Source organism: Vitis vinifera, chromosome 1, assembly GCF_030704535.1.
Source record: "Vitis vinifera cultivar Pinot Noir 40024 chromosome 1, ASM3070453v1".
Classification (NCBI taxonomy): domain Eukaryota; kingdom Viridiplantae; phylum Streptophyta; class Magnoliopsida; order Vitales; family Vitaceae; genus Vitis; species Vitis vinifera.
The window spans coordinates 20167307-20193540 of NC_081805.1; the positions used below are offsets into that span (position 1 = coordinate 20167307).

Sequence of the window (26234 nt, forward strand, 5' to 3'; positions counted from 1 at the left end):
TTGGGTCACAGCTCAACAACCAGCCTATAACCCAGCTTCATAAATCCTTAGTTACCTTGGAGAAAACAAGGCAAAATGCCAAGAAGGCTATGCCAATTCACAAACTAGGATCCGCTTGGTCTTCAACTTTTGCTGAAATCGGTACCATGAAAAAGGAATTAAAAATTAAAGAGGGTGAAGTTTGTTTCTTGCTGAAATAGGAAAATTGGAAAATTTCTTCTATTCTTTCAATTAAAAAGCTCCTGTAAACTTTTTTAGTATAGTCTATTAGATTTTAAGTATGATTTGCAGTTATGAATGAAACAAGGTTACAATTAAACTACTGTTCCATGCAATCAGCTTATTGAGATACATCCGCTTTGTTTCACTTAAACTTAGCAGGTGTTTAGTAAAACTTAATACTTATTACTTAATAACTTAAATTGATTTTTAAGTTAAATTATACTTATTACTTCAAATATCAAGGTTGTTTGATAAAATTAAATTAACATTTATTTTAAAATATTGAATTAACATATTTAATCCATTAGTTATAATTAATGTTTATTATGAAAAATTAGATTAATATTGATTTTCATTCATCTAAAGTAATAAATCTATTTTTAAACATCTATATTTAAAAGTATTATAAACTTATAAGATAACCTTAAAATATTTACTAGAAAAACGAGTTATTGATTTAGAGTCATGATTGTTAAATATATTATCATTAGACTTTGATAAATAAGACAAAAAAAATTAACTATTTCAAAATTATTTTTAACTTTAAATTGTAACATTAAATTATTTTATCAAACATACATAATCGATTTAATAACTTAAATTAATAAGTCATTTAAGTTGATTTACCAAACACCCTCTTACCCGCCGGTTTCTTCAATAAGATCAACCAATGACTCCAAAACAAATGAAACAATATTTTTAAAAAATAAATAAACAAGCAATAATTTACACTTCATATGTATTTCTTATCCTCCATCAAAACAGGTGGAACAATTGTTAATAAATAAATAAGCTTTCTAATTAATTATTTCTTACACTTTTCGTCTTTTCTTTTCCTTTTTCCCCTTTGATATGTAACATCATTCACTAAAAAAAATAATAATAATAATCATTAAAAAAAATGGGGACACCCTCAGAGTTGCCAAAAGTACTAATTACATAGGGTAAAAAATCATAAAGAAAAGGGAACAAAAGAAAAATAAAGGGAAAGCAGGAATTCAACTCTAGTTTTGGCACGTCTTAACCTGTTCTCAGTCCAAATACAGATGCTTCTCATCAGCTTCAACCACCAAATCGTGGTTCCCACATTTATTTAAATAAGAGTGTACATCATAGAAATGTTGGAAGATGCTTGGCCACACATCAATAAAACATGTTCAGAATGATAAGCAACTCTCATTAGTGGCATTAAAATACAAGGGATACAAGCTTAAAGCTGCTGCTTTCTACTATTTCATCAGCATCAGTTTTTTTAGACAACCTAATTACAGACAATGGCAGCCACTGAACAAAAATCTAAAATGCAACTGCAAGAAAGGAACATCTCTTAATACAATCCCATGAATAGCACGAAAGATCAACAAAACAAGTATAGAATGTACAGAAAATTAGTTGGTGAAGCAGGAATAATACGTGTATATCCCAGTAGAAAAAGGAAGATAACTTGAAAATAAACGGAGGAAAAAAAAATGTGAAAGTAGAGACTTAGGCATGGCGTACTAGTTTTATGTCTTCAGTCTCTTTTGTGATTGATCCGAGTCCTCGGCACTGCTTGCATCCCTATGATGTGCAATTATATGATTGCTAGGAGGGGGGTTCTCATGATCCTGGATCAAAATGAATTAAAGAAATAAATAAGAAAGATCCACAAGAGAGGAACTTTTGTTAGCTAACAAAGTCCACAAAACAGCTGTTAAACAAGAAAGCTGTTGAAACAAATCAGACATCTTTTCAGACCTAAAAAAAAAGGCCTGAAAATTTCTCCTGCTGGTTGCAGAATGTAAGAAAATAAAAACAGTTTGAAATGATAAAACGGTGCCATTAGGTGAATCCACATTTTCATTATCTTTCACTGTTTCTGGCAATGAAAAGAAGCATATAAGAAGTGTATCATCCAGAACCATCCTTCTGATATAAAATTCTATTTTTTGATATGCTTTTAGAGCATCTCCAATGCTTAAAGCTAAAATAGCAATGTCAAAGCTATTTTTTAGCATTCACAATTATTCTCTAATGCAAATGCTAAAATAGAAGTGCCAAATTGAGCACACCACTCCAACACAATGCTAAATCTAATGCTAGCGTTATTTTGGCATATGAAATGGCAATGACAAAAGTAATGCCAAATTTGGCACAAAAAATGGCATTGCCATTTTAGCACATGATATAGCACCACCCATTGGAGCAACAGCATTGAAGGCAAGTACTACATTTTGAGAATAGCATGCCTTTTTAGCATCCCATTGGAGGAGGCTCTTACCTTAGCAATGGAAGTCCCCGACGGCAGTCCTCTATTTGCCCGCTTTCCAAGATCAATCTGTACTGAGATACTGGCCTGTGACAGATCCACACCAGAACTCTGCAGTGCTTGTGTCAGAGTATTTAATAGCCTGTTCACCAAAAAATACCTCTAACTTCAGCACTTACCCTAGGAAATCCTTTCAAAGAAAAATGCTGTAAACATATGCCAGTAGGCACCAGTAAATATAGCTGTCCATTAACAAGAAAGTCTGAAGGCATCTGTTCAGCAAAGCTTTTTGATTGCCTAAAGCTCTTTTGACTATCAAAGAGCTTTACAGTATCTTTAGTCATACACTATGCCCCATTTGGTGCAGCTCTTTGACTGCCCAAAAGCACATTGTGACTGTTAAAGATCTTTAAAGCAGGTACACTAAAACATTTTAAAAGTAAAAGTTTGAGGCATAAAGCTCTTTTCAATAAAGTTACCGGCAAGATGCATTTGCAAGAGAGCTTATAGGACGAGGTTCCTATATATTAAATAGAAACTGTTATATAGAACTTTTCAAATAAGAATTTAACAAGTTATATAGCTGCCTCAAATAAGCCATCAAGCACTTTAAAGATCTTCAAGGCCTAAAAGCTCTTCTAAGTAAAAGTAGGGGTGAGATGCTTTAGCAAAAGAGCATGAAGAGCTTTATATAAAAAATCAGTTTCAACCAGGCATTTCACTAGAGAAGCTACAGTTGTAACAAAGGGGCCCTAACCTTAAACAAATAATCATGTTGGATCAGCTACCCCTAGTAGTTTCATGTTAGATCAAAGAATATAAGCATTTCAATAAATTTTTACCCCCATAAAAAAGGGAGAAAATTTTAGAAAAAAACTTAAATATGTGAAAAAGGAAAAGAAGGGAAGCAAAGAAGTATTAATGAAGAGGGGTGAAAAAACAACACCGAATTTAAACATATTTTATCAAGAAGTAACCACCAAAGACCTGAATTGCCTATGGCATCCGCTCGGGCATATGTTAGAATCATTGCTGTGAATGTTAGAACATCAATCCAATACTGCCTTAAAATAGGAAATAAGGAGAAACACATTACATGCCATCTAACCCTACTATTAAACTCTGTGGCAAACTGGTGGGGAATGTATGGTTCCAGAGGACCAGAGCAATGAAAGAGATGAAAACTGCCAAAGATTAGTGATTGTATAACTTTAAAGATAACGAAGGAACACAAAAAATTGAGCTCTCTGTCACAAAAATTGTATCACTTTCAATTCAGTCCTTTTCCACTTGAGTTGCAAGAACCACCTGACCCCTAGCATTTAAATTTAAATTGCTGTAAATGCGAAAACAAAAGGTACAGCTTGACACAAATTTCATACAGTTTGAACATTTTACTAAACAGATTGCTATATATCTAAGCTAAGGGGCTCAAATCAGCCTGTAGAAGATTATTCCTTTTTTTCTCCAATAGGAACTTTTTCTGGTGGTGTCACCTGGAATCAAAACTGAAACTTCCCTATCCCTGCCCTAATACCTTGTCACCTAAGCCATGCCTCAAAGGTTAAAAGATAATTAAAATTGATTTTCAAATATTATCTTAAGTTCTTCAATGTTTTCAGAACCAGACCGGTCATTGAATCAGAAAAGTTACCAGTTCACAGTTTAATGATTGGACTGATGGTCAAACCGCAGTCGAACCGATGATGTCATAAATATATCATTTATATATTATATAAAATAAAAATATGTATAATTAAATTTTTTAATAATATTTCAATTAAATCATAAAAGATAAATATAAATATATTAATATTTTAAATTTTATTAAATACAATGTGTATAATATTTAAGTTTGAATATATATATATATATAAGATAAAAATTATAATATTTAATTTTATTTCTATGTCTACTTATTTTATTAATTTAAAATTTTTAAAATGATTATTAATTAATTTATATTATTCTCATAATTATTATTATATAATTATAATAAAAATAAACATGATATATACAAGTATATTGTACAATCTTGGTTGAGCTGCCGCATTTCCACTTAAAGGACCTGCGCTCAAATCTCTTCCAGCTATTAATATACCTTGGAAGTAGGAACACAGCATGCCTTAAATTGGAAGTTGGAACACAGATCGCAAGGCAAGCTTATTAGTGGACTTGACATCATCAGACTTTTTTCTGTGACTGGTTCTTTAAAAACCAGGGGGTTTGTCTCGGTTGACAGTCCAACCGTCGTTTTAAGCGGTTCATGACCAGTCCAATCCATTAGTGGCCTAACTCAGTGAACCGGACCGGAAAGACGGCCAGTCCGGTTTTTAAAACAATGGTTCTCTTTCTCTAGCAATAGCACATATATAATACTGAATCTAGAACTCATGTGGATAGAATGTGCTGCGTTAAATCTAGAACTCACCCAACTCTGCCAAAGCTACTAATGGAATGGTATGTGACACATAGAATTCCTTGTAACTATAGTAACAAAAACCAAAGATTAAAACTAGTTCCATGGTTATTAAGAGGTGAAAGCCAAAATGAATGGATTTATGCAAATGAGTCAGACCTTAAAAAATTGCTGCACTAAATATTTCCAAAGATGAAGATGCGTCATAACTAGATTAAGAATATGCACAAAGCAAAACCATCAGCTAGACACATACCCCTGAGAATAAGCACTTGAGATGCTAATTGTGCCTCCTTCTATCATTAGCTCCTCTTTTTTACTAAGTGTCTCACTAGTGATGGGGCAGTCAGCCGATTGTGCATCAGAAACTGGTCCCTGAAGAGGATGCACAAGCCCACCCTCACTTTGGACAGGAGCAGACATGTTTGACTGTAAAGATATGGGCATGACGATTGCCTTGTTAAACTCAGATTGGTGATCCATTGCTTTGCAGGTGGCATCCCTGCTAAGGTCAGATTCTACTGGATTCTGTGCCTTCACAAGCATGGTTGAAGTAATATTGATGTTATTCTCATCAAACTTCCCAGAAAATGCCGAGCCAGGACCAGAACCATTATTTATGGCTTGAGGGTGACCAACAAAACTTTGAACACGCCAGTGACTGTTTCTCTGTTTCAAGCAAAAAAAGAGGGCACTCGATAGGTTAGCCTGAGGCGTCTTTCGAATGGGAAAATGAGCCCCTTTTGTGATGCATTCTCCAAATCTTCTTCACCAACAAAGAAACTAACATAGGACATACATCATACCACAATTCAACATGCCATGAGTCACAACCACAGCCTATTCCTCCCAAAATTCATAATTCACAGTCACACATACCTAAAAAGGAGTTAGTTTTTGGGAAAATGCAGAAGCAAAAGCCAACTGATCAGCAAGTGAAACCCAAGACAAACCCATGCAAACACAAACAATTAAAAAGAAAAAAAGAACAAGAAGGCCCTAAAATGGATTTAGTTTTTGGGAAAATGAAGAAGCAAAAGTGACTTCACCAATGGTTGCAAGTGAAACCCAAAGACAAGTCAATGAAACAACAAAACTAAGAATGGCAAGCATAAAGTAAAATGCTGAATAGAAATATTAAGCTCACATCAGGGAATCAGAATCTGAAAGAACTCTTCTTCAGATCTAATTCCATTTTGATTGCAAATAAAATTCAAGACAACTGAATGAGAACATAATGAAACAATAAATAGATAAGAATTAAGCACAAAGAAAATGCTGAATAGAAATGTTAAGGCTGACATCATGGAAATAGGACTTCAATGAACTCTAAGTCAGCAACTCCAAAACAACTTAAGGAATGCCAACATGAAAAAACTCAAAACAATGAGATTATGATGGAAGCATCATATTAAGCTACCGACTTCCTTAAAAGATTAAACTGTTATGATATGAGCCCACGATGTATACGAGGCTAACAACTTCTCTTACATGCAGCCTCATACCCACAAGTGGAGAGACAAATTAGCAGTTATGGATCATAGATAAATAAAATGGCAAATAAACAGTAGGCAAGACTTGAATTCAAGACCTCTAGTTAAGCATAGCCCAATACAATGTTAAGCTACCAAATTTCATAAATACTTAAGCTGTTAGGATATAGGCTCACAGTTTATACCAGAGCAACACCTTAAAATTACAATCTGCCTGAGCATTATAGTATAAATCATCCAAGAAACTGGGGAAAAAACAATCTCTAGATTGATTCCAAATGTTCACCATTTAGCAGATTCTTTTATAAATTATAAAGATCTACACCTTTTCATGAGGGAATTTACAGCTTTTACGTTAAATAATTTATATTGATTGTCCCATACCAAACTTAACATTTATAAATGTTTAGAAAATGTATAAAACTATTCATATTACCTGATTAGTATAATGTTTCATTAATAGCATCTTTATGCAGAGGCTGCTCCTGAAATTCCATCTTAGAATTCCAGGCTTCCCTTAAATTAGTAATATGTAGACCAATTCTTTTGAGGCAACAAAGACTATGTCTTCTGTGTATTCAACACCTAAGAATGGGGCATCCACACAAGCATGCAGGTGGATCCTATGCATTGACAATGTGTAAGGCCAAGTTCTAAAATCTTACCCATGGCATTAACTTTGTGGGCTCTGGAGTCAATCCTTGGTATGACCCTTCATACTTTTGTACCTTTTCCTGTAAATATTGAACATACTCAATAACCTGCACAAGCACATACAACTTCAGCCAAAAAATTTAAAGCATAGAAGAATTCTCAACTAATGGAATAAATATGTTATATTTTATCCCTAAATTGAATGATGTACCTCTAATAGGAATGACGCTGTATCCCTCTTTTGATCACTATGGGGTATGAGATCTCTCAATATCTGAAATCTGAATTGAAAAAAAAGGTTAACATTCATTGAGTACTGTCTATGACTGCCTCCATAGAAGTTAGAAACAAAGATTAACAACAAATTGAAACATCTGGAGACCTTTCCTATATCCATCCTTGACCTCTTGATCAAGCAATTCATAATACCAAGTACTGTTTATGAAATTCTGAACTTAAATCAGTTTGAAGTTTAACTGCTAGTTGACTTATTATTGTTGCACATTTGTAACATCTAGTCAGATAGTTGTTATACAGGTATTCAACAACAGCAAAAGGATGTACCACACAAAGAAGATACCATGAAAGCTCCATTGGTAGCATTTCTTTTGTCCATTTCTAGTCATATTATTCACACAATGGTTATGTTATAACAATATGTACAAGAAAGCTATTCACAGGAGATGAACAGTCAACAAGTGAGTGTTCAAATATTGAAGACAGTGATATTAAAGGAGGTAAAGGTTTTAGAGTGTTTTTGTGGAGGGGAGGAACATTCTGGAGGTAATCCTGGTTGCTAATGAATGTATTGATTTGCATCTCAAGAATGAAGAGGCTGGACAAGAAAAGATGATTCAAAGTATCGGCTAAGTTGTCTCCATGTTGACCATGGCCATGACGACGAGTCCAATATGCAAGTTGATAGCATGTGGTGTAGAAATAACTCAGTTTCAACTCAAATATGAATCACTTGACCAACTCATGGACAACTTTACTTATTTTCAAAACAATTATTTTTACCAATCACCTTTTATCATTTTCTTTTCAAGATATAGCGATTATTAAAAATTGATATTGGGTGTAGAAATGAGTACAGTAAAGTTCTAAAAAAAATTTAATTCTCAATGCTAATAAACCAATTCAAATGCATGCTTTCACGCCTATTTAGATAATATTAAATGTGATAGATGTTTTGTTATTAATTTGTTGAGTCCATCTAATTAATTATTTTTCTAAAACTTTTGTTAGTTGTTTTAGAGGTTTTTAAACCTTTTGAGCATATTGTTCGTAACACTTCATACAGGTCCAAGGTAACTCAAATCCTAATGAGTCAGCAACCTATACTGCAACTTTGAACGATGTGTGGAAAAGGTGAAATATCATGCTAATACATTGCCCTACATGTGTTTCGACAGAGATCAATGGGATGGATCAGAAGACGTATCACAACAACCAGATAATAGATTTTTGTAAATGAAGCTCTCTAACAAGCTTTCTTTAGCAGCTCTAGGTATCCGTGGCAGGAGGATCCATTATATCCATTCCAGTGTAGTGTCTTCATTGACGTGATCTTCAAACTGAGAGCTAAGGAAATAGAGGGTGGATTAATGTAGGGTTTTCAGGTGGGGATTAGAGCAGGGAGGGAGAAGTTGTATCTCATTTTCTTCACACAGATGAACTTTTTTACTTTACTGGACCAGTCCAGATACTCAGATACCTCATATGTAATTTCTTATGTTTTGAAATGGGTTCAGGACAAAAGGAAAACTTGGAAAAGAGTATAAAGAGAGGTGGAGGATGTCAATAGGTTGCAAACTTCTTTGGGATGCAAGGCTGGAGAAATAAGGTGAAGGCATTGTGAATCTTAGAGGAAAGATTTTCCAATCTTAATTTAGAATGCCAAAGATACTTTAAGTTCCCCTTGGAATCACCATAGTTAATTTAAGTTGAGTCTTTTGTTAAGATTCTAACTTACTTAACAATTTACCTTTTATCAAGTTTCTATTTCTTTTAGTCTTCTTGTTATATTAGGAAAGCACCTATTTCTTTTAATGTCATAAATAATATAGATTTTTCTTAATCTGTTCCTATTTTTGTAAGGGAAGATAATGACTTAGAAAAATTACCCTCTTAGGAAGAGAGTTAAAGAGTTCATATATACCTATGTAGTCTTTCAAAAAATAAAATAAAATAAATGAATTAATAACAGTGTATAGCATCTATTATGCTTCTTTTAAGGTATGAGTACTTTTTTCCTTAGTGAGATTGTTTAGGTACTCTGTGATTGCCAAGGATTCTCATTTTTTTGCTTTTCTTTTTGTTTTTTTCTTTTTTTTTTTTGACAGGAAACAAAGAAATATATTGATAGAATTAAGAAGTACAAATGAAGGATGAGAAATCCTCCCACAAAAGCAAACTAAACAACAAGAAAACAAGAACAAGAAGCTAAAAGGTAACAACAAACAAACTCTCTTAGCTAGACCACCCTGTTGGAGCTACACACTACTAGCCAATCTAGTTGCAACACATTAAGGAGAATACCCTTAAAACCCATAGAGCAAAAAGCCCAAAAAGCAAGGAAGTGAATGGAATCCCATATATTCTCTGAACTCCTAGCTTTATCCTCAAATATCCTAACATTTCTTTCCCGCCACACAATCCAAATTAAAGCAATACACGCAGTTTGCCACAAAACTATGCCTCTCTTGGATTTTCCAAAACCTTTATAACTGATGGTCATCATATCAGAAATGCTCCTCGGGGGGACCCAATCCATCTTAGCTATCTGAAATAATATGTGTCACAACCCCATCGTCAAAGAACAGTGTAAGAAAAGATGATATGTCGACTCTCCATGCTTCATACACAACTTATAGATGTCAGGACTAAGAGCTTTGTAGGGTCTTCTCAATTGTAGTAAGTCATTAATATTTACCTTCTTATATGCCACTAACCAGACAAAGGACTTGACCTTAAAAGAGACTTAAGAATTCCAAACAAAATTAGTAGGGAAAACTAGAGATAAATCATAAAGGTGGGACAAGGCTAGAAAAAAAGTTTTGACTGTAAATAACCCTGAAAAAGATAAAGATCAGGATCTCGCATCTGAAACCAATGGGGATAAGTGCAAACAATCAAATGAACGCATAAGGCTTTGTAAATCTTCTATTTCAACATCTAAAAGGTTACAACGGAAATTAAAGTTCAAAGAGAAAGGACGAGCAGAACTGAGAATTGAAGATATGAGAATATTTTTAGTTGTGACTACTCTAAATAGTTTTGAATATCGGAGTCCCAAAGGTTGGTCCCCCCACCACAAGTCTTCCCAAAAGCGAATTCTTTCTCCATCTCCTACCACAAGCCAAGTATACTTGGAAAAATCCTGGAAGACTTGTGCAATAGCCTTCTAAGGGCAACGATGTGACCATCTGACTGTAATGTTGGCATCCCAACCATTAGAATGTGTCCCATAAATGCTTAGAATGACCTAATGTCACAGAGTTGAACTCTCCCTAGGATACCTCCACAACCATTTCCCTAAAAGAGCGAGATTCCTAAGAGAAATCTTCCCAAACCCCAATCCCCCTTTTGCCTTCGGTTTACACACTACATCCCAACTAATAAGATAATCCCTTTTACATTCCCCAATCCCTGACCAAAGGAAATCCCTTTGCAATCTCTCAATTTTTGCAACCATTGAAGCGGGAATCTTAAACAAGGATAGAAAGTAGCTAGGAATGTGGGATAGGCATAAATGGATAAGAGTTATCCTACCTCCAAAAGATAAATAAACATTTTTCCACCCATCTAATCTCCGCGAGATTCTCTCAATCATTGGATTCCAAAAGCCACGAGCCTTTGGATTCCCTCCCAAAAGAAGACCCAAACACTAACAAAATAAACTTAAGAGTTTGCAGTTCTTCCACACATGTGCTAGAAAAGAAGACGGTATCATCTGCGAATTGCAAATGGGACACCCTTGTTCTATTCCTACTGTTGAATATAATGTATTTATAGTATATTATCTTTCCTTGTTAATATAGGTCACATGTATGGTAGTTAGGACTCCTAGCCTTGTATATATATCTCTCAATTGTAAGTAGACATTACATTAATGAGAATTAAGGTTTTTCTCCTTTCTCTCTCTCTCTTTCAACATGGTATCAGAGCCAAGGAAGAAAACCTAATTCTTTCCTGTTTCCCGTGTCATCAACTCCGGGAAACCTTCCGGTGACTGTGTTTCTTTCCGGTCACCCTCCCCATCTCCCAACACTTTCCGGTCAGTCGGATCATCGTTAGAAACCACTCACCGCCGACGAAATTTTCCGGCGAACTTTCCGGCGAACTTTTCCGGTGACCTATTTTTCCGACACTGACCATACCAGAAGGAGCGCCTAGAGGAGATCTCCAACTTTTGTGAAGGCACCGGCATCAAAAGAGGATCCACGCGCCGGCCACGCGCCATTTTCCGGTCGGCGACTGCATCTCATGCGCCGGCGCGTGAGGGCGCGTGAGGCCTTTTCCGGCGACGCGCCTCCTCCTCCAGCCTCGCCTGCAGCCGACCAGCATCCCTACCTACCTGGTTCTCCCATCCGAGCCCTGCACGTACCTCTTTTGGGGATTTTTGTCTCCGTCAGCCCTCCAAACAGCCTTTCCGGCGAAGTTCCGGCTACTTTCTCTCCACCCCAATCCCTGCACGTGCCTTGGGAAGTGTTCTTCTACCTTTCTGGTGGTACCACGTCGCGATCTGAGGCCGTCTCCCTTTTTCGGTGGTGCCACGCCGCAATCTAAAGCCGTATTAGGGCTCTCTTCGATCCAAATACGTGAATATGACCACCAAAAATCAGATCTTTACCTCTGTTATCTCTGGATCTCCTATGATTACCTCAGAGAAATTGGTTGGCAGTGAAAATTATCTTTCCTGGTCTGCCTCTGTTGAACTTTGGTTTATGGGTCAAGGATATGAGGATCACTTGGTTACCCAGGAGGCAGATATCCCTGAGGTTGACCGCGTACAGTGGAGGAAGATAGATGCACAGTTATGTAGTGTATTATGGCAATCGGTTGATCCCCGGATTCTTCTTCATCTTCAGGCCTATAAAACTTGTTTTAAATTTTGGACTCAGGCCAAAGGATTATACACGAATGATATCCAGCGTCTTTATAAGGTGGCTTCTGCTATTGTCCATCTCAGCCAACAGGACTTGGATCTATCTACTTATATTGGTCAGATTGCCTCTCTTAAGGAGCAGTTCTTGACTGTGATGCCTCTTACTCCTGATGTTGGGGCTCAACAAACACAGCTTGACAAGTTCTTCATGGTCCTTACTCTTATTGGCCTTCGTCCGGATCTTGAGCCTATTCGTGATCAGATTCTTGGTAGTTCATCAGTTCCGTCCTTGGATGATGTGTTTGCTCGCCTCCTCCGTATCTCGTCCACTCAGACTTTGCCATCTGATAGCGCTTCAGATTCTTCTGTGTTAGTTTCTCAAACTACCTCTCGAGGAGGACGCAGTGGTACCCGAGGTAGAGGCCAACGTCCTCATTGCACCTATTGCAATAAACTTGGCCACACTCGCGATCGTTGCTATCAGTTACATGGAAGACCTCCTCGCACTGCCCATATGGCCCAGTCCTCTGATTCTCCGCTGCCTCAGCCTCCGAGCTCCTCCGCATCTCAGACATCTCAGGCTTCTATTGCCTCTGTTGCCCAGCCTAGTAATGCCTCTGCCTGCCTTACCCACACATCTTCTCTTGGACCCTGGATTCTAGATTCTGGAGCATCTGATCACCTATCTGGTAATAAGGATCTTTTCTCCTCTATTACTACTACCTCTGATTTACCTACTGTTACCTTAGCTAATGGTTCTCAAACTGTGGCTAAAGGTATTGGTTTGGCCATTACTCTGCCTTCTCTACCTCTCACTTCTGTCCTTTATACTCCTGAATGTCCTTTTAATCTTATTTCCATCAGCAAAATCACTCGTACTCTTAATTGTTCTATTACCTTTTCTGATAAATTTGTGACCTTGCAGAACCGGAGTACGGGGAAGACGATTGGCATAGGACGTGAGTCTCAAGGCCTCTATCACCTCACCTCAGATTCATCTCCTGCAGTTTGCATTTCCACTAATGCTCCTCTCCTCATTCACAATCGTCTGGGCCACCCTAGTCTCTCCAAGTTCCAGAAGATGGTTCCTCGTTTTTCCACTTTGTCGTCGCTTCCGTGTGAGTCATGTCAGTTTGGGAAACATACTCGTGTCTCGTTCCCAAAGCGTTTGAATAATCGGGCAAAGTCTCCTTTTGAGCTTGTCCACACTGATGTTTGGGGTCCTTGTCGGACTGCGTCTACTTTAGGATTTCAGCATTTTGTCACTTTCATTGATGACTATTCTCGATGTACTTGGTTATTTTTAATGAAAAATCGAGCTGAGTTATTCTCTATTTTCCAGAAATTTTATACTGAAATCCAAACCCAGTTCAATATTTCTATTCGTGTGTTACGCAGTGACAATGCCAGGGAATATTTTTCAGCCCAATTTACTTCGTTTATGTCTCATCATGGGATTCTTCATCAGTCTTCTTGTGCTCATACTCCTCAACAAAATGGGGTAGCTGAACGCAAGAATCGACATCTTGTTGAGACAGCTCGTACTCTCCTCCTCCATAGTCACGTTCCTTTTCGTTTTTGGGGGGACGCTGTTCTTACCGCTTGTTATTTGATTAATCGTATGCCCTCCTCTGTCTTACACGATCAGATTCCTCACTCCCTTCTTTTCCCTGACCAACCACTTTATTTCCTTCCTCCTCGTGTCTTTGGTTGTACTTGCTTTGTTCATATTCTCACTCCTGGACAGGACAAGCTTTCCGCCAAAGCCATGAAGTGCCTCTTCTTGGGATATTCTAGACTTCAGAAGGGTTATCGTTGTTATTCCCTTGAGACTCATCGATACTTTATCTCCGCTGATGTCACCTTCTTTGAAGACTCACCATTCTTTTCCACCACTTCTGAGCCTCTTCCTGTTTCTGAAGTCTTGCCCATTCCCATTGTCTCCCCACCTGATGCTATGCCCCCTCGACCACTTCAGGTTTATCATCGTCGCCCTCGTGTCGTTGCTCCTCTCCCTTTTCCTGAGGCACCTGCTGACTCACTTCCTATTCCTTCGGCTTCACCTGCCCCGGCTCTGCCTTCTCCTAATGACTTACCCATTGCTGTTCGGAAAGGTACTCTCTCTACTCGTAATCCTCATCCTATTTACAATTTTTTGAGTTATCATCGATTATCTTCACCCTATTCTGCTTTTGTTTCTGCTATATCCTCTGTTTCTCTTCCAAAGAGCACCCATGAAGCTCTTTCCCATCCAGGCTGGCGACAGGCAATGGTGGATGAAATGGATGCTCTGCACTCTAATGGCACTTGGGATCTTGTTGTTTTACCCTCTGGTAAATCTACAGTTGGTTGTCGTTGGGTCTATGCAGTTAAGGTTGGTCCTAATGGTCAGGTTGATCGCCTTAAGGCCCGCTTAGTTGCTAAAGGCTATACTCAAGTTTATGGTTCTGATTATGGTGACACATTCTCACCTGTTGCCAAGATTGCTTCTGTCCGCTTGCTTCTCTCCATGGCTGCTATGTGTTCTTGGCCTCTTTATCAGTTGGATATTAAAAATGCCTTCCTTCATGGTGATCTTGCCGAGGAAGTTTATATGGAGCAACCTCCTGGTTTTGTTGCTCAGGGGGAGTCTAGTTTAGTGTGCAGGTTACGCGGTTCTCTATATGGCTTGAAACAATCTCCTCGAGTATGGTTTAGCCGTTTTAGTTCTGTTGTTCAAGAGTTTGGCATGCTTCGCAGTACAGCAGACCATTCAGTTTTTTATCATCATAACTCCTTGGGGCAGTGTATTTATCTGGTTGTTTATGTGGACGACATCGTCATTACAGGCAGTGATCAGGATGGTATTCAGAAACTAAAGCAACATCTTTTTACCCACTTTCAGACCAAAGACTTGGGGAAACTCAAGTATTTCTTGGGAATTGAGATAGCTCAATCCAGTTCTGGTGTGGTCCTTTCCCAAGGGAAGTATGCTTTAGACATCCTGGAAGAAACCGGTATGTTAGACTGTAAACCGGTAGACACACCTATGGATCCGAATGTCAAACTTGTACCAGGACAGGGGGAGCCTTTAGGAGACCCCGGGAGATATCGACGGCTCGTAGGTAAATTGAACTATCTCACCATTACTCGTCCAGACATTTCTTTTCCTGTGAGTGTTGTTAGTCAATTCCTACAGTCACCATGTGATAGCCATTGGGATGTCGTAATCCGTATTCTTCGATATATCAAAAGTACACCAGGCCAAGGTGTATTGTACGAGAACAGAGGTCATACTCTCAAGTTGTTGGTTACACAGATGCAGATTGGGCTGGCTCACCCACAGATAGACGTTCCACTTCAGGGTATTGTGTTTTTATTGGAGGTAATCTAATATCTTGGAAGAGTAAGAAACAAGATGTAGTGGCCAGATCTAGCGCTGAAGCCGAGTATCGAGCTATGGCTTTGGCAACATGTGAACTCATATGGTTGAGACATCTTCTTCAGGAGTTGAGATTTGGAAATGATGAACAGATGAAACTCATCTGTGATAACCAGGCCGCATTACATATTGCATCCAATCCAGTCTTTCATGAAAGGACCAAGCATATTGAAGTTGACTGTCATTTCATTAGAGAGAAGATCGCATCAGGATGTGTTGCTACAAGTTTTGTCAATTCAAATGATCAACTAGCAGACATCTTCACTAAATCTCTCAGAGGTCCTAGGATTAAATATATTTGTAACAAGCTTGGTGCATATGACGTATATGCTCCAGCTTGAGGGGGAGTGTTGAATATAATGTATTTATAGTATATTATCTTTCCTTGTTAATATAGGTCACATGTATGGTAGTTAGGACTCCTAGCCTTGTATATATATATCTCTCAATTGTAAGTAGACATTACATTAATGAGAATTAAGGTTTTTCTCCTTTCTCTCTATCTCTTTCAACACCTACCAACACCGAAGCCTTCCAACATACTTCTTTCCTCTGCTCTCAACATCATTCTACTCAACACATCAGCGATGATGGTAAACATAAAAGGGGATAGAGGATCACCTTGTCTTAATCCTCTAGTAGCCTTGACCCACCCTTTAGCATTTCCATTCACTAAAATTGCATAAGAAACAGATGACCAGCAACCTCTCATCCAGGACCTCCATCTAGGACTAAACCCCTTCCTATCCAACATATGATCCAAAAAATCCCAATCTACATGGTCATAAGCCTTTTCAAAGTCAATTTTGAAGACAACTCCTTCCTCCCCTGATCGTCTTTTCTCATCCACTATCTCATTGGCTATTAGAACTGCATCCAAAATTTGTCTTCCTTGAACAAAAGCACCTTGAGTAGAGTGGATAGTTTCATGAAGTACACCTTTTAATCGCCCTGATAAGACTTTGGCTATTATCTTGTAGAGACAAGTGATCAAGCTAATAGGTCTAAAGTTGAAATTTTTTTTTTGTCTACCTTTTTTCTTTTCTTTCTTTTGCCTTTTTTAAGCTCTCATCCAATTATATGATTTGAAAGCTTCTATAATGCTAGAAATCCAAAGATATCAAATCACCCTCTGTTAGGTGTAAGGAAAACTGTTAGATGAGGGTTGCAAGTATTTTACAGGTCAATTTCTTTACAGTCAGGGGGGTGGGTGTGGGGAGGGGTGGTGGCCACAGAGACTTGCGGTGATTGTCCACCTTGGGAGCTTCTTAGGCTTGTCCAAGTTGGTGGTAAGTAAAGATGCCACCACTATGAAGTATAAGGGAATGTCAACTATAAGGAACCACTAAAATCTAAAGTCTACTAAGAACTTCCATGATAGGGAATTTCAGATGGATGATTCATTTTTTAAGGCTATTTACAGAGTAGAGATATGGGTAAAAAGGGAGGGGTTGTTCACTCGAAAGCAAACAAAGGACAGTGAGCTTTTAGTGAAATCCTTGTTTAATTAGAAGCACCGGGAAATTAAAGAGAACTGTACCAAAAAAATAAATTGTCAATCATCTTCTAATACATTGGTTGATGGTCTAAGAATCGTAGTTGATGATTTCATACTTTTTGGATGTAAAGCGGATTATCCTAAAGGGGACAGTGAAATTATTGGCAAGGAAAATTTAAGCAAAGTAATAGGTTGTATTTGTGGAGGACACCCACCACACCCCTTCTTTGCATTGCTTGAAAAGGGTCTTTTAGGAGGCTCAAACTTGAGCATGGAAGCTTAAGGAGATTGTTCTTTTGGTATGATACATGTGGATTGTGGAAGCTATTGTGGGTCAAGTGTTGGGGTTGGATGAAAGTTGTCTTCTTCATGTGCTCTTTCGTTGTTAGGTGTAATGTGTATACTTACTGTGTACCTGCTCTTTGGATTGCTTTTTAATATAATTTGAATATATATAAGCACAAAACAAATTACATGAAGATCATAAACGTATTGTCTATTTAGTCCAAGCTAGTCTTGAAAATAGATGAATTACCAATAAGACTTAAGAAATCCCAAAACTTGGAAGCAAAAGGTGATCAAGACTTCTTATTAGGACAAAAACAAAAAGGTGAATTTCACCACCCACTTCAACTATAGGGGTTGGGAGATAAAATATGCTAATTTAGCACCATAACAAGTAGTTCTTTTTTATTTCCTTTCCAACCTCCACAAGATTAAAAGTTTTGGCAACCATTTTTTTCCTCTTTCTTCAAACTTTTTTTTTTTTTTTTTTTTTGATAGGAAATGACAAACGGATATATTGATAGAAAAAAGAAGTACAAGAGAAGGATGAGGAATCCTCCCACCAAAGAAAACTAAACTACAATAATACAAAAACAGGAAAATACAAATAAAAAACGAACAAACTCTCTAGATTAGACCAACCCATTGGAATTGCACACCGCTAGCCAATCAAGTTGTAACACGTTAAGGGGAATCCCCTTAAAAACCTTGGAACAAAAAGCCCAAAGAGAAGCAAGGAAATGAATAGAGTCCCAAAGATTCTCTCAATTCCTTGTTTTATCCTAAAAAATCCTTGCATTTCTTTCTCGCCACACAACCCAAATTAAAGCAATGCACGCAGCTTGCCACAAAACTATCCCTCTCTTAGATAAACTGAAACCATTATAATTGATGGACAGCATGTCGGAAATGCTCCTCGGGGGAACCCAATCCGTCTTGGCTAACTGAAATAATATGTGTCACAACCCCATCGTCAAAGAATAATGTAGGAAAAGATAATCTGCTGATTCTCCATACTTCATGCACAGTTTACAAATATCAGGACTAAGAGCTTTGTAGGGTCTCCTCAATTGTAGCAAGTCATTAGTATTTACCTTCTTGTGTGCCACTAACCAAACAAAGGACTTGACTTTGAAAGGAACTTGAGAATTCCAAACGAACTTAGTAGGGAAAACTAGAGTAGAACCACAAAATTAGGATAAGGCAAAAAAGAAAGATTTGACTGTAAAAAACTCTGAAGAAGATAAGGACCAAGATCTCGCATCTGAACCCGAAGGTGAAAAATGCAAATCATCAAGTGACCGCATGAGGCCTTCTAAATCTTTTATCTCAGAATCAGAACGGTTACGGCGGAAATTAAAGTTCCAAGAGAAGGGACGAATAGAACTGAGAATTGAAGAAATATGAATATTTTTATCCATGACTACTCTAAATAGTCTTGGATATTGGGATCCCAAAGGTTGGTCCCCCCACCAAAAGTCTTCCCATAACCGAATTCTTTCCCATCTCCTACCACAAACCGAGTAAACTTGGAAAACTCCTGAAAGACTTGTGCAATAGCCTTCCAAGGACAACGATGTGACTATCTGACTATAGTGTTGGCATCCCAATCATTAGAGTGTGATCCATAAATGCTTAAAATAACCTGATGTCATAGAGCTGAATCCTCTCTAAGGTACCTCCACAACCATTTCCCTAAGAGAGCGAGATTTCTTAGAGAAATCTTCCCAAATCCCAATCCCCCTTTTGCCTTCGGATTACACACTACATCCCAACTAACAAGATGATCTCTTTTACCTTCCCTAACCCCTGACCATAAAAAATCCCTTTGCAATCTCTCAATTTTTGTAGCCACTGAAGCGAGTATCTTAAATAAGGAAATGAAGTAGCAAGGCATGTGGGTGAGGCAAGATTGGATAAGGGTTATCCTACCTCCAAAAGATAAATAAGTATTTTGTCACCCATCTAATCTTCTCGAGATCCTCTCAATCGTTGGATCCCAAAAGCCACAAGTCTTGGGATTCCCTCCCAAAGGAAGACCCAGGTAAAGTATAGGCCACCCAAAAGCCTTGCAATCAAGCAACTCGGCTAACCTAGAAAGATGATTCTGTTCAAGATTGATGCCATAAATATTACTTTTGTCAAGGTTAACGTTACAAGATGATTCTTTCTTCAAACTTGAAAAAGCACATTTTGTCCTTACAAGATTAAGAGGAGAAAAAATAAATAAATCTATGAGATTGAAAGAGCAGTTTTAGAAACTCATAGAGAGGGTTGAGGAAAAAAGTGTCAATTTCAGAGTCTAGATGATTTTGAGATTGAAAAAGAGTAAGAAACTGCAATAGAACATTGAAAAAAAAATGTGCTAGTTTAAAATGTTGAGAATAGGTTTGAAACATTGGGAAATAAGGTGAAAAAAGAATGGAGAATTTGTTAAAAATAAAAAATATTAGAATTTTTAAAAAGAATTATTGGAATATTCCGGTGGGTTCCGACTATAGAAGAGGATTGTGATGGTAAATTTGTTGGTTTCTCAACTTAGTTAACCCCTCAATAATTGAATGAAAGGGTAGGTGGGCAAAGGGTAACTACACAATAGGTGAGGCGTACAAATTCTTGGCCATTTCAAGATCAGACCTTCTAGTTACTATCATTCAGCAGTTTATATAGGTAATATGATTCTCCCTATCAATCAAGAAAAAGGCTTGGAAAGTTGCCCCAGTTTGCATTTTTAGGTCAATTTGGAAGGAAGGGAATAGGAGAGCCTTTGAGGATAGGAAAAGCGTAGATCAAACAATTAAAAGTTTTTTTTTTTTGTATATCTTTTGGGATAGGTTAGAGTGTTCATAGGGGATAGTGTTACTTTTTTGATAGATTTTGTGGATTGGTTAGGCTCCCCTTAGGGTGCGGTGTGGTCGTTTTTTGTGCATTCTTGCCCCTATTGGTTTTTGTATATGTATACATCGTGTATACCTTTTTTAATACAATACTTCTTTTAACTATCAAAAAAAAAATGATTCCAGCTACCTCTCTCTTTGTATTTGATAATTTAATTACGGCAAGTGAATTCTTCCTCTTATCCTCTCAATCTATTTTGTTTCTTAGTTTTTTAATTCCATTCTCTTCCTTTCTAGTGACACTTGTATCAAGGTTTCTCAAGGAAATGACCAATTAGCTTTGGCTACCAACATAATCATATGAGAACAAACAATTTCATAAATACACGATAAACTAGTTATTAGAGTGTAAACTTTATGACATAGCGCACAATCATCATTAGTTTCTATTCATCTTTAGTTTTTATTTTAAGTTCATTATTAGTTTCTATTTTAAGTTCATCATTAGTTTCCTTTAGTTTATTTTAAGTTCATCATTAGTTTCCCTTCGTTTTTATTTTAAGTTCATCATTAGTTTATAATTTAAGTTCATCATTAGTCAGGAAAAAGGCTTGGAAAGTTGCCCCACTTTGCATTTTTTGGTCTATTTAGAAGGAAAGGAATAGAAGAGCCTTTAAGGAAAGGAAAAGCTTAGATCAAACAATTAAAAGTTCTTTTTTGTACATCTTTTAGGATTGGGTTAGAGTGTACATAGGGGATAGTGTTGCTTCTTTGATAGATTTTGTGAATTGGTTAAGCTCCCCATAGAGTGCGATCATTTTTGTGCGTTCTCGCCCCTTTTGGTTTTTGTATAAGTATACATCGTGTACACCTTTTTTAATACAATACTTCTTTTACCTATCAAAAAAAAAAAAATTTCCCCTACCTCTCTCTTTGCATTTGATAATTTAATCATGGCAAGTGAATTTTTCCTCTTCTCCTCTAAATATATTTTATTTCTTAGTTTTTTATTTCCATTCTCTTCCTCTTCAGTGACACTTGTATCAAGATTTCTTAACGAAAAGGCTTGTTAGCTTTGGCTGCCAACATAATCATATGAGAACAAACAATTTCATAAATACACGATAAACTGGTTATTAGAGTATAAACTCTATGATGTAGCACACGATCATCATTATTTTCTATTTTAAGTTCATTATTAGTTTCTATTTTAAGTTTAGCATTAGTAGTTTCTATTTTAAGTTCATCATTAGTTTCCTATTTCAGTTATTTCCTTTATTTTGCATTACAAACATTATTTAAAGGCTTATTGTAATTATTAGAATGAGTTCAATATAATTTTTTCAGATTTATTCCTTAATTTTCAGATCCTATTGTGATTTTTGTGTTTGTTCTTGAGTGTTTTTCCGTTTCGTTTCAAAACAAACCTTCCGCTGCACCAATGCACCACTTTATGAACATCCTTGAGATTTATATACCATTGGCACTAAGTTGACCGCATTACAAGCCCAATATACTAAAAATGAACAAAAGTCATTCAATATACCTCTCATTAATCTTGCTCCTTCGGCGTTGCTCTGTGACGGAATGTTTTGATCGCATGGCATTAGCTTTGTCATGGTTCTTCCCATCTGTTTTAATAATCAAATCCCAATTAAGATTTCAGAATGAACATAAAAGTAGTAATCAAATTTAACTCAACTCAGTATTCCATGTGTAATGGTCTAAATTTTCACATAAACCTCCAAAAACAGGGGGGAAATATAGAAATAACACTCTTTTTTTAACTGAACTCAGTATTCCATATGCAATGGTCTAAATTTTCACATAAACCTCTAAAAACAGGGGGAAAATATAGAAATAACACTCTTTTTTCTACCATCCTTTTATCTTAATAATAAATTGAAAAGATAAGCCAAAAAAGACGTATAATTGTACCAGACTCGGTTTATCAATCTTTTTAGTAATTATTTCCGGTCCCAAATGCCTAAAATTCTAAACATTTATATCTTTTGAATTCTTGTCGTTTCTCAGCAAAAATAATAATAACAATCATAATCGCCAAATGCCTAATCTTTTGAATTCTTGTAATTTCTCAACAAAAATAGAAGAAAGGAACAACTTAGAACAACAACAACAAAAACAGAATATCACAAGCAAGGAATAACTTAGAACACGGATTCAAAAGGGTCTCTCCAGTGTAGGAGAATATCATAAGAGGGTGGAGCAATGTGCACACCTTTCTTGGTGAGAGGACCCTCTTTCTTCATGCTCAACTCTTCTTCTTCTTCTTCCTCTTCCTCTTCCCGGTGACCCTTGTCTTGTTTCATCTAATATCCAGAAAATAAAATAAGATGAAATAAAATATAACTGGCCTTGAATTAAAATAGGAATTGGACAATTCACCAGGACAAATAAATAGTGTTAATATCTAAACAGAATAATTTTAAATGACACAGCATGCATGTGCAAACATAAAATAAAAGCAATACTGTAGCTTAAAGTTATTGACGATAAAAAAATATGGGTTATTTTTTTTTTTTTTATCAGTAAATGAAAGTAGTATTGAAAAACGTTAAAAAGAGGTGCATCAAAGTACACACGATGTATACAACAGCCACCATAAAGCGCCGAAAAAAGAAAGAGAAAACAAAAAACTACTACCTCCCTCAAAACAAGCCCAACCAATCAATAAAATCAACTATGGACATCGAGCTTTCGCCTATAAACAGTTTGGTCCAAGTTAACAAATTACTCAAAAATAAGAATTTCAGCCTATGGATAGACAGCTCCACATTTTCAAAAGATCTCCTATTCCTCTCTTTCCAAATTGTCCAGAAGAAACATAAGGGCACTACTCTCCAAACTTTTTTCCGCTTTCTTCCACCAAAGGAGGGCAAAGAAGAATAACCTTAATGAATAGTATAAAGTTTAATATTTGATAATAAATTTAATAACTTAGCTGAGAACATGGGAGAGTGACCTAATTTCAGGAAGGTGGGGACTGAAAAAAATTATGAGCCATTAGTCCCTAGTTAACAACACAGATAGTATCATTTAGTCATTAATAAACTTGATTGGTTTTGTCTAAACATGGACGACAAATATTTCCCAAAGGGAAAAAAATTTGATTTTGCTAACTTGTTCTTAATAAGTTGAATCCCATTTATAAGAATATGTTAGAAATGAGTGATTTCACAGGATAAATACCAAGAAAAGATTCACAAGGGGAAGACAAAGGAGGCGTACAGTAATACCTATGTTAACAATGACTCAAAAAATTAAGTTACTCAATAAACAGCATACTTTATTAAAAAGAAGAAAGATGAAGAGAGAGGATTGTCACCTAATTCCTCAACCAAAATCTGACAAAGAATTGATATAGATGGAATTCAACCTTTAGTTCCATATCAGACCACTTCTCTACACAGATCTCCAAATTCAAAAAAACATAAAAATAAAATAAATTAAAAAACATCCTTCATAGAAATCTCTTACTAAAACTGCTAATCTATCTTTTAGTATTCAAATTTTTTCAACTTCTTAACAAACATTCTCCAATTTATTTTTCAATACTGTGATATTGAGTGTATAACATTAATATGAACTTCACCAAGAAACAACGTGCAAACACAAGTTATTGCAAGGGCATAAACGTATCATCAAATTAATATAAAGTACACATAATGATATGTTGTCGTTGTGTAGATGTGTTGTCACCATCACTAATAGTTTTTTTGATAGGCCACCATTTCTTTTATCAAGGATAAGCCACCACAACTAATATGAATTATATGCATACATGAGCCACACATTAGAGGAAGACCAAATTACATAAAATTTGAGGGTAACCTTGATCATTAACAATCTTACACATCATTATAATTCTAGAGAATAAAAGCTTGCTTGTGGGATTATGTATAAAAAATTCAACATAGAGTTTAACTTAATGTGATAACATTAATATTTTAATGGAAAACAAGTTTCCTTAGATTGTGTAATGATGATGTCCCTTGGAAATAAATTCAGGCAAACAAATTGATATAAATAAAATGAATACAACATAAACATTGTGATAAGGATGAATCTCCAAGATATACATCAACAAAGGGAACTATTAGCTGCAATTAAAATATGATTAGTATTACTTGGAAAATTAGGATTGGTATTTGTTGGAGTTAAATTAGGAGTAGCTAATTAGGTTATAGGAGAATTAGAATTAGAGTCATAATAGGTTATTAGAATCCTAGTAGACTTTGAATTTCTTAGAGAGACCTATAAATTAGGCTAATTGTGTTTTTGATCCAAAAAAAAAAAAAAAAATCAGACTAATTGATGTAAACCAAAGTAATTAATTGACGTTAATAATATTTACGTTTTCTTTGCAAGTGTTACAATCCTTAATGGTGAGATTCCATTGATTTTCTTCTAGGTGAAACTCCTAAAAGGCCTTAGTGAGACTTTAACGTTTCTATCTCTTTTCTCCATATCTTCTTTCTCTATAATTTTTTTTTTTTCTCTACCATAATTTTATCCCTTGTTCCTCTCCTTAATCATAAGGAGTAAAAACCCTAGCCTAAAATATGATTAGTATTATTTGGAATTAAAGTAAAATTGATATTTGTTGTAGTTAAATTAGAAGTAGCTAATTAGGTTATAGGAGAATTAAAATTAAAGTCATAATAGGTCATTAGAATCCTAGTAAACTTTACCTATAAATAAGGCTAATTGATGTAAACCAAAGTAATGGATTGATAATTAATAATATCATGTTTTCTTGCATACTACGCAATTTTCAATTGTGAGACTTCATTGATTTTCTTTTAATTGAAACTCCTAGAAAGCCTTAGTGAGACTCAGATTTCTATCTCTTCTTCATCGTATCTTCTTTCTCTACATTTTTTATTTTATTTTTCTCCACCATAAACTTTATCTCTTATTCCTCTCCTTAAACCCTAATAAAAAAAATAAAAAAAACTCTAACCCACCTATTTGATTATAGGCAACCATCTTAAGGTTGTCCTATATCACACTAGTTTATTATTGCAATTGGGACACTTATTATACTTAGTAAAAGGTTTTCAAGCTTGTGGGACAACATGAACAACTAAGGAGTATTTTTTGCTATTTTTAAATATGGAAAACACAAATTATTTTTCTATTCGATTCATAGAAAATGAATAAAAAAAAAAAAAAGTTTGTTACCTATCATCAAAAATAAATAAATGATTTCAATTGTTGTAAACAAGAAGGATATGGCAACCAAATTTTTCTAGTTTTTAAAGAAAAACAAAAAAACAAAATAAAACAAAGGCGAAACAAAAAAAAAAACATCTAGTGATTACAAAAACACATGTTTCATTATCAAACTGGAATAGAAAAAATGTCTACTTCCATTATTAACCTCAAATAGGAAAAAAAAAAGTCCACAAAATTACGAAATATAATATAACACAATAAAACTATCACAATAATGTTTTAAGTCTCAATTTTTATGGTTGTTGAGTCACGGTTCCTCAAGTATAAAAATATGTCAAAACAAGAGGCATTCATTAATATGGCTTATGAAGAATCCTTCCCAAAATTTGCAAACTATGATCAAAACAAGAGGCATTCATTAATATGGCTTTAAAAGTACATGCAAAGGATGAAGAATCCTTCCCAAAATTTGAAAACTCTAATCAAAATAAGCGGTCGAGAAACTTTCTCCAATATACTAAGGAGAAGCATACATCATTAGAGAGTCATAAGAAACTTCAAAATAAAAGCATCTCCTTCCTTTGTTATCCAACGCCTTAGATCTACATAACACTTTCCAATCAAGTTGAATAACATTAAGAGGAGCACTCTTAAAAGTTGTAGCAGTAGAGATCCAAGAGGAGGAATAGAAATAAATTAGGTCATATATTATCTTCTTTCCCATCACACAATCTAAATCAATGTAAGGCAAGCAATTTGTCATAGAACTTTGCCTCTAATAGTACTCTCCAAACCTCTAAAGGAGATGATCATCATATCACTTATACTTCTACAAGGAACCCAATCTA

The 26234-nt window shown here is 35.8% G+C and overlaps 1 protein-coding gene across 6 annotated transcripts in view; it reads right to left on the reverse strand.

Moving 5' to 3' along the window:
• Window positions 1-1278: 1278 nt before the first annotated feature.
• The window catches only part of LOC100246122 (transcription factor BIM2), a 38673-nt gene continuing 13717 nt past the window's right edge, over window positions 1279-26234 (reverse strand). The window contains exons 2-9 of one of the 6 annotated variants that reach the window (XM_019221241.2): window positions 22427-22517; window positions 21734-21818; window positions 7248-7317; window positions 7048-7143; window positions 5146-5558; window positions 2483-2612; window positions 1723-1829; window positions 1279-1529 (exon numbers count right to left, since the gene is read on the reverse strand). In XM_019221241.2, the coding sequence (XP_019076786.1) occupies window positions 1728-1829; window positions 2483-2612; window positions 5146-5558; window positions 7048-7143; window positions 7248-7317; window positions 21734-21818; window positions 22427-22517 (987 nt within the window). In that variant the 3' untranslated portion in view covers window positions 1279-1529; window positions 1723-1727. Of the gene's footprint in view, window positions 1830-2482; window positions 2613-5145; window positions 5559-7047; window positions 7144-7247; window positions 7318-21733; window positions 21819-22426; window positions 22518-23533; window positions 23621-26234 lie in introns of all 6 variants that reach the window. The other 5 variants (XM_059736532.1, XM_019221236.2, XM_019221238.2 and 2 more) reach the window with 5 other exon arrangements.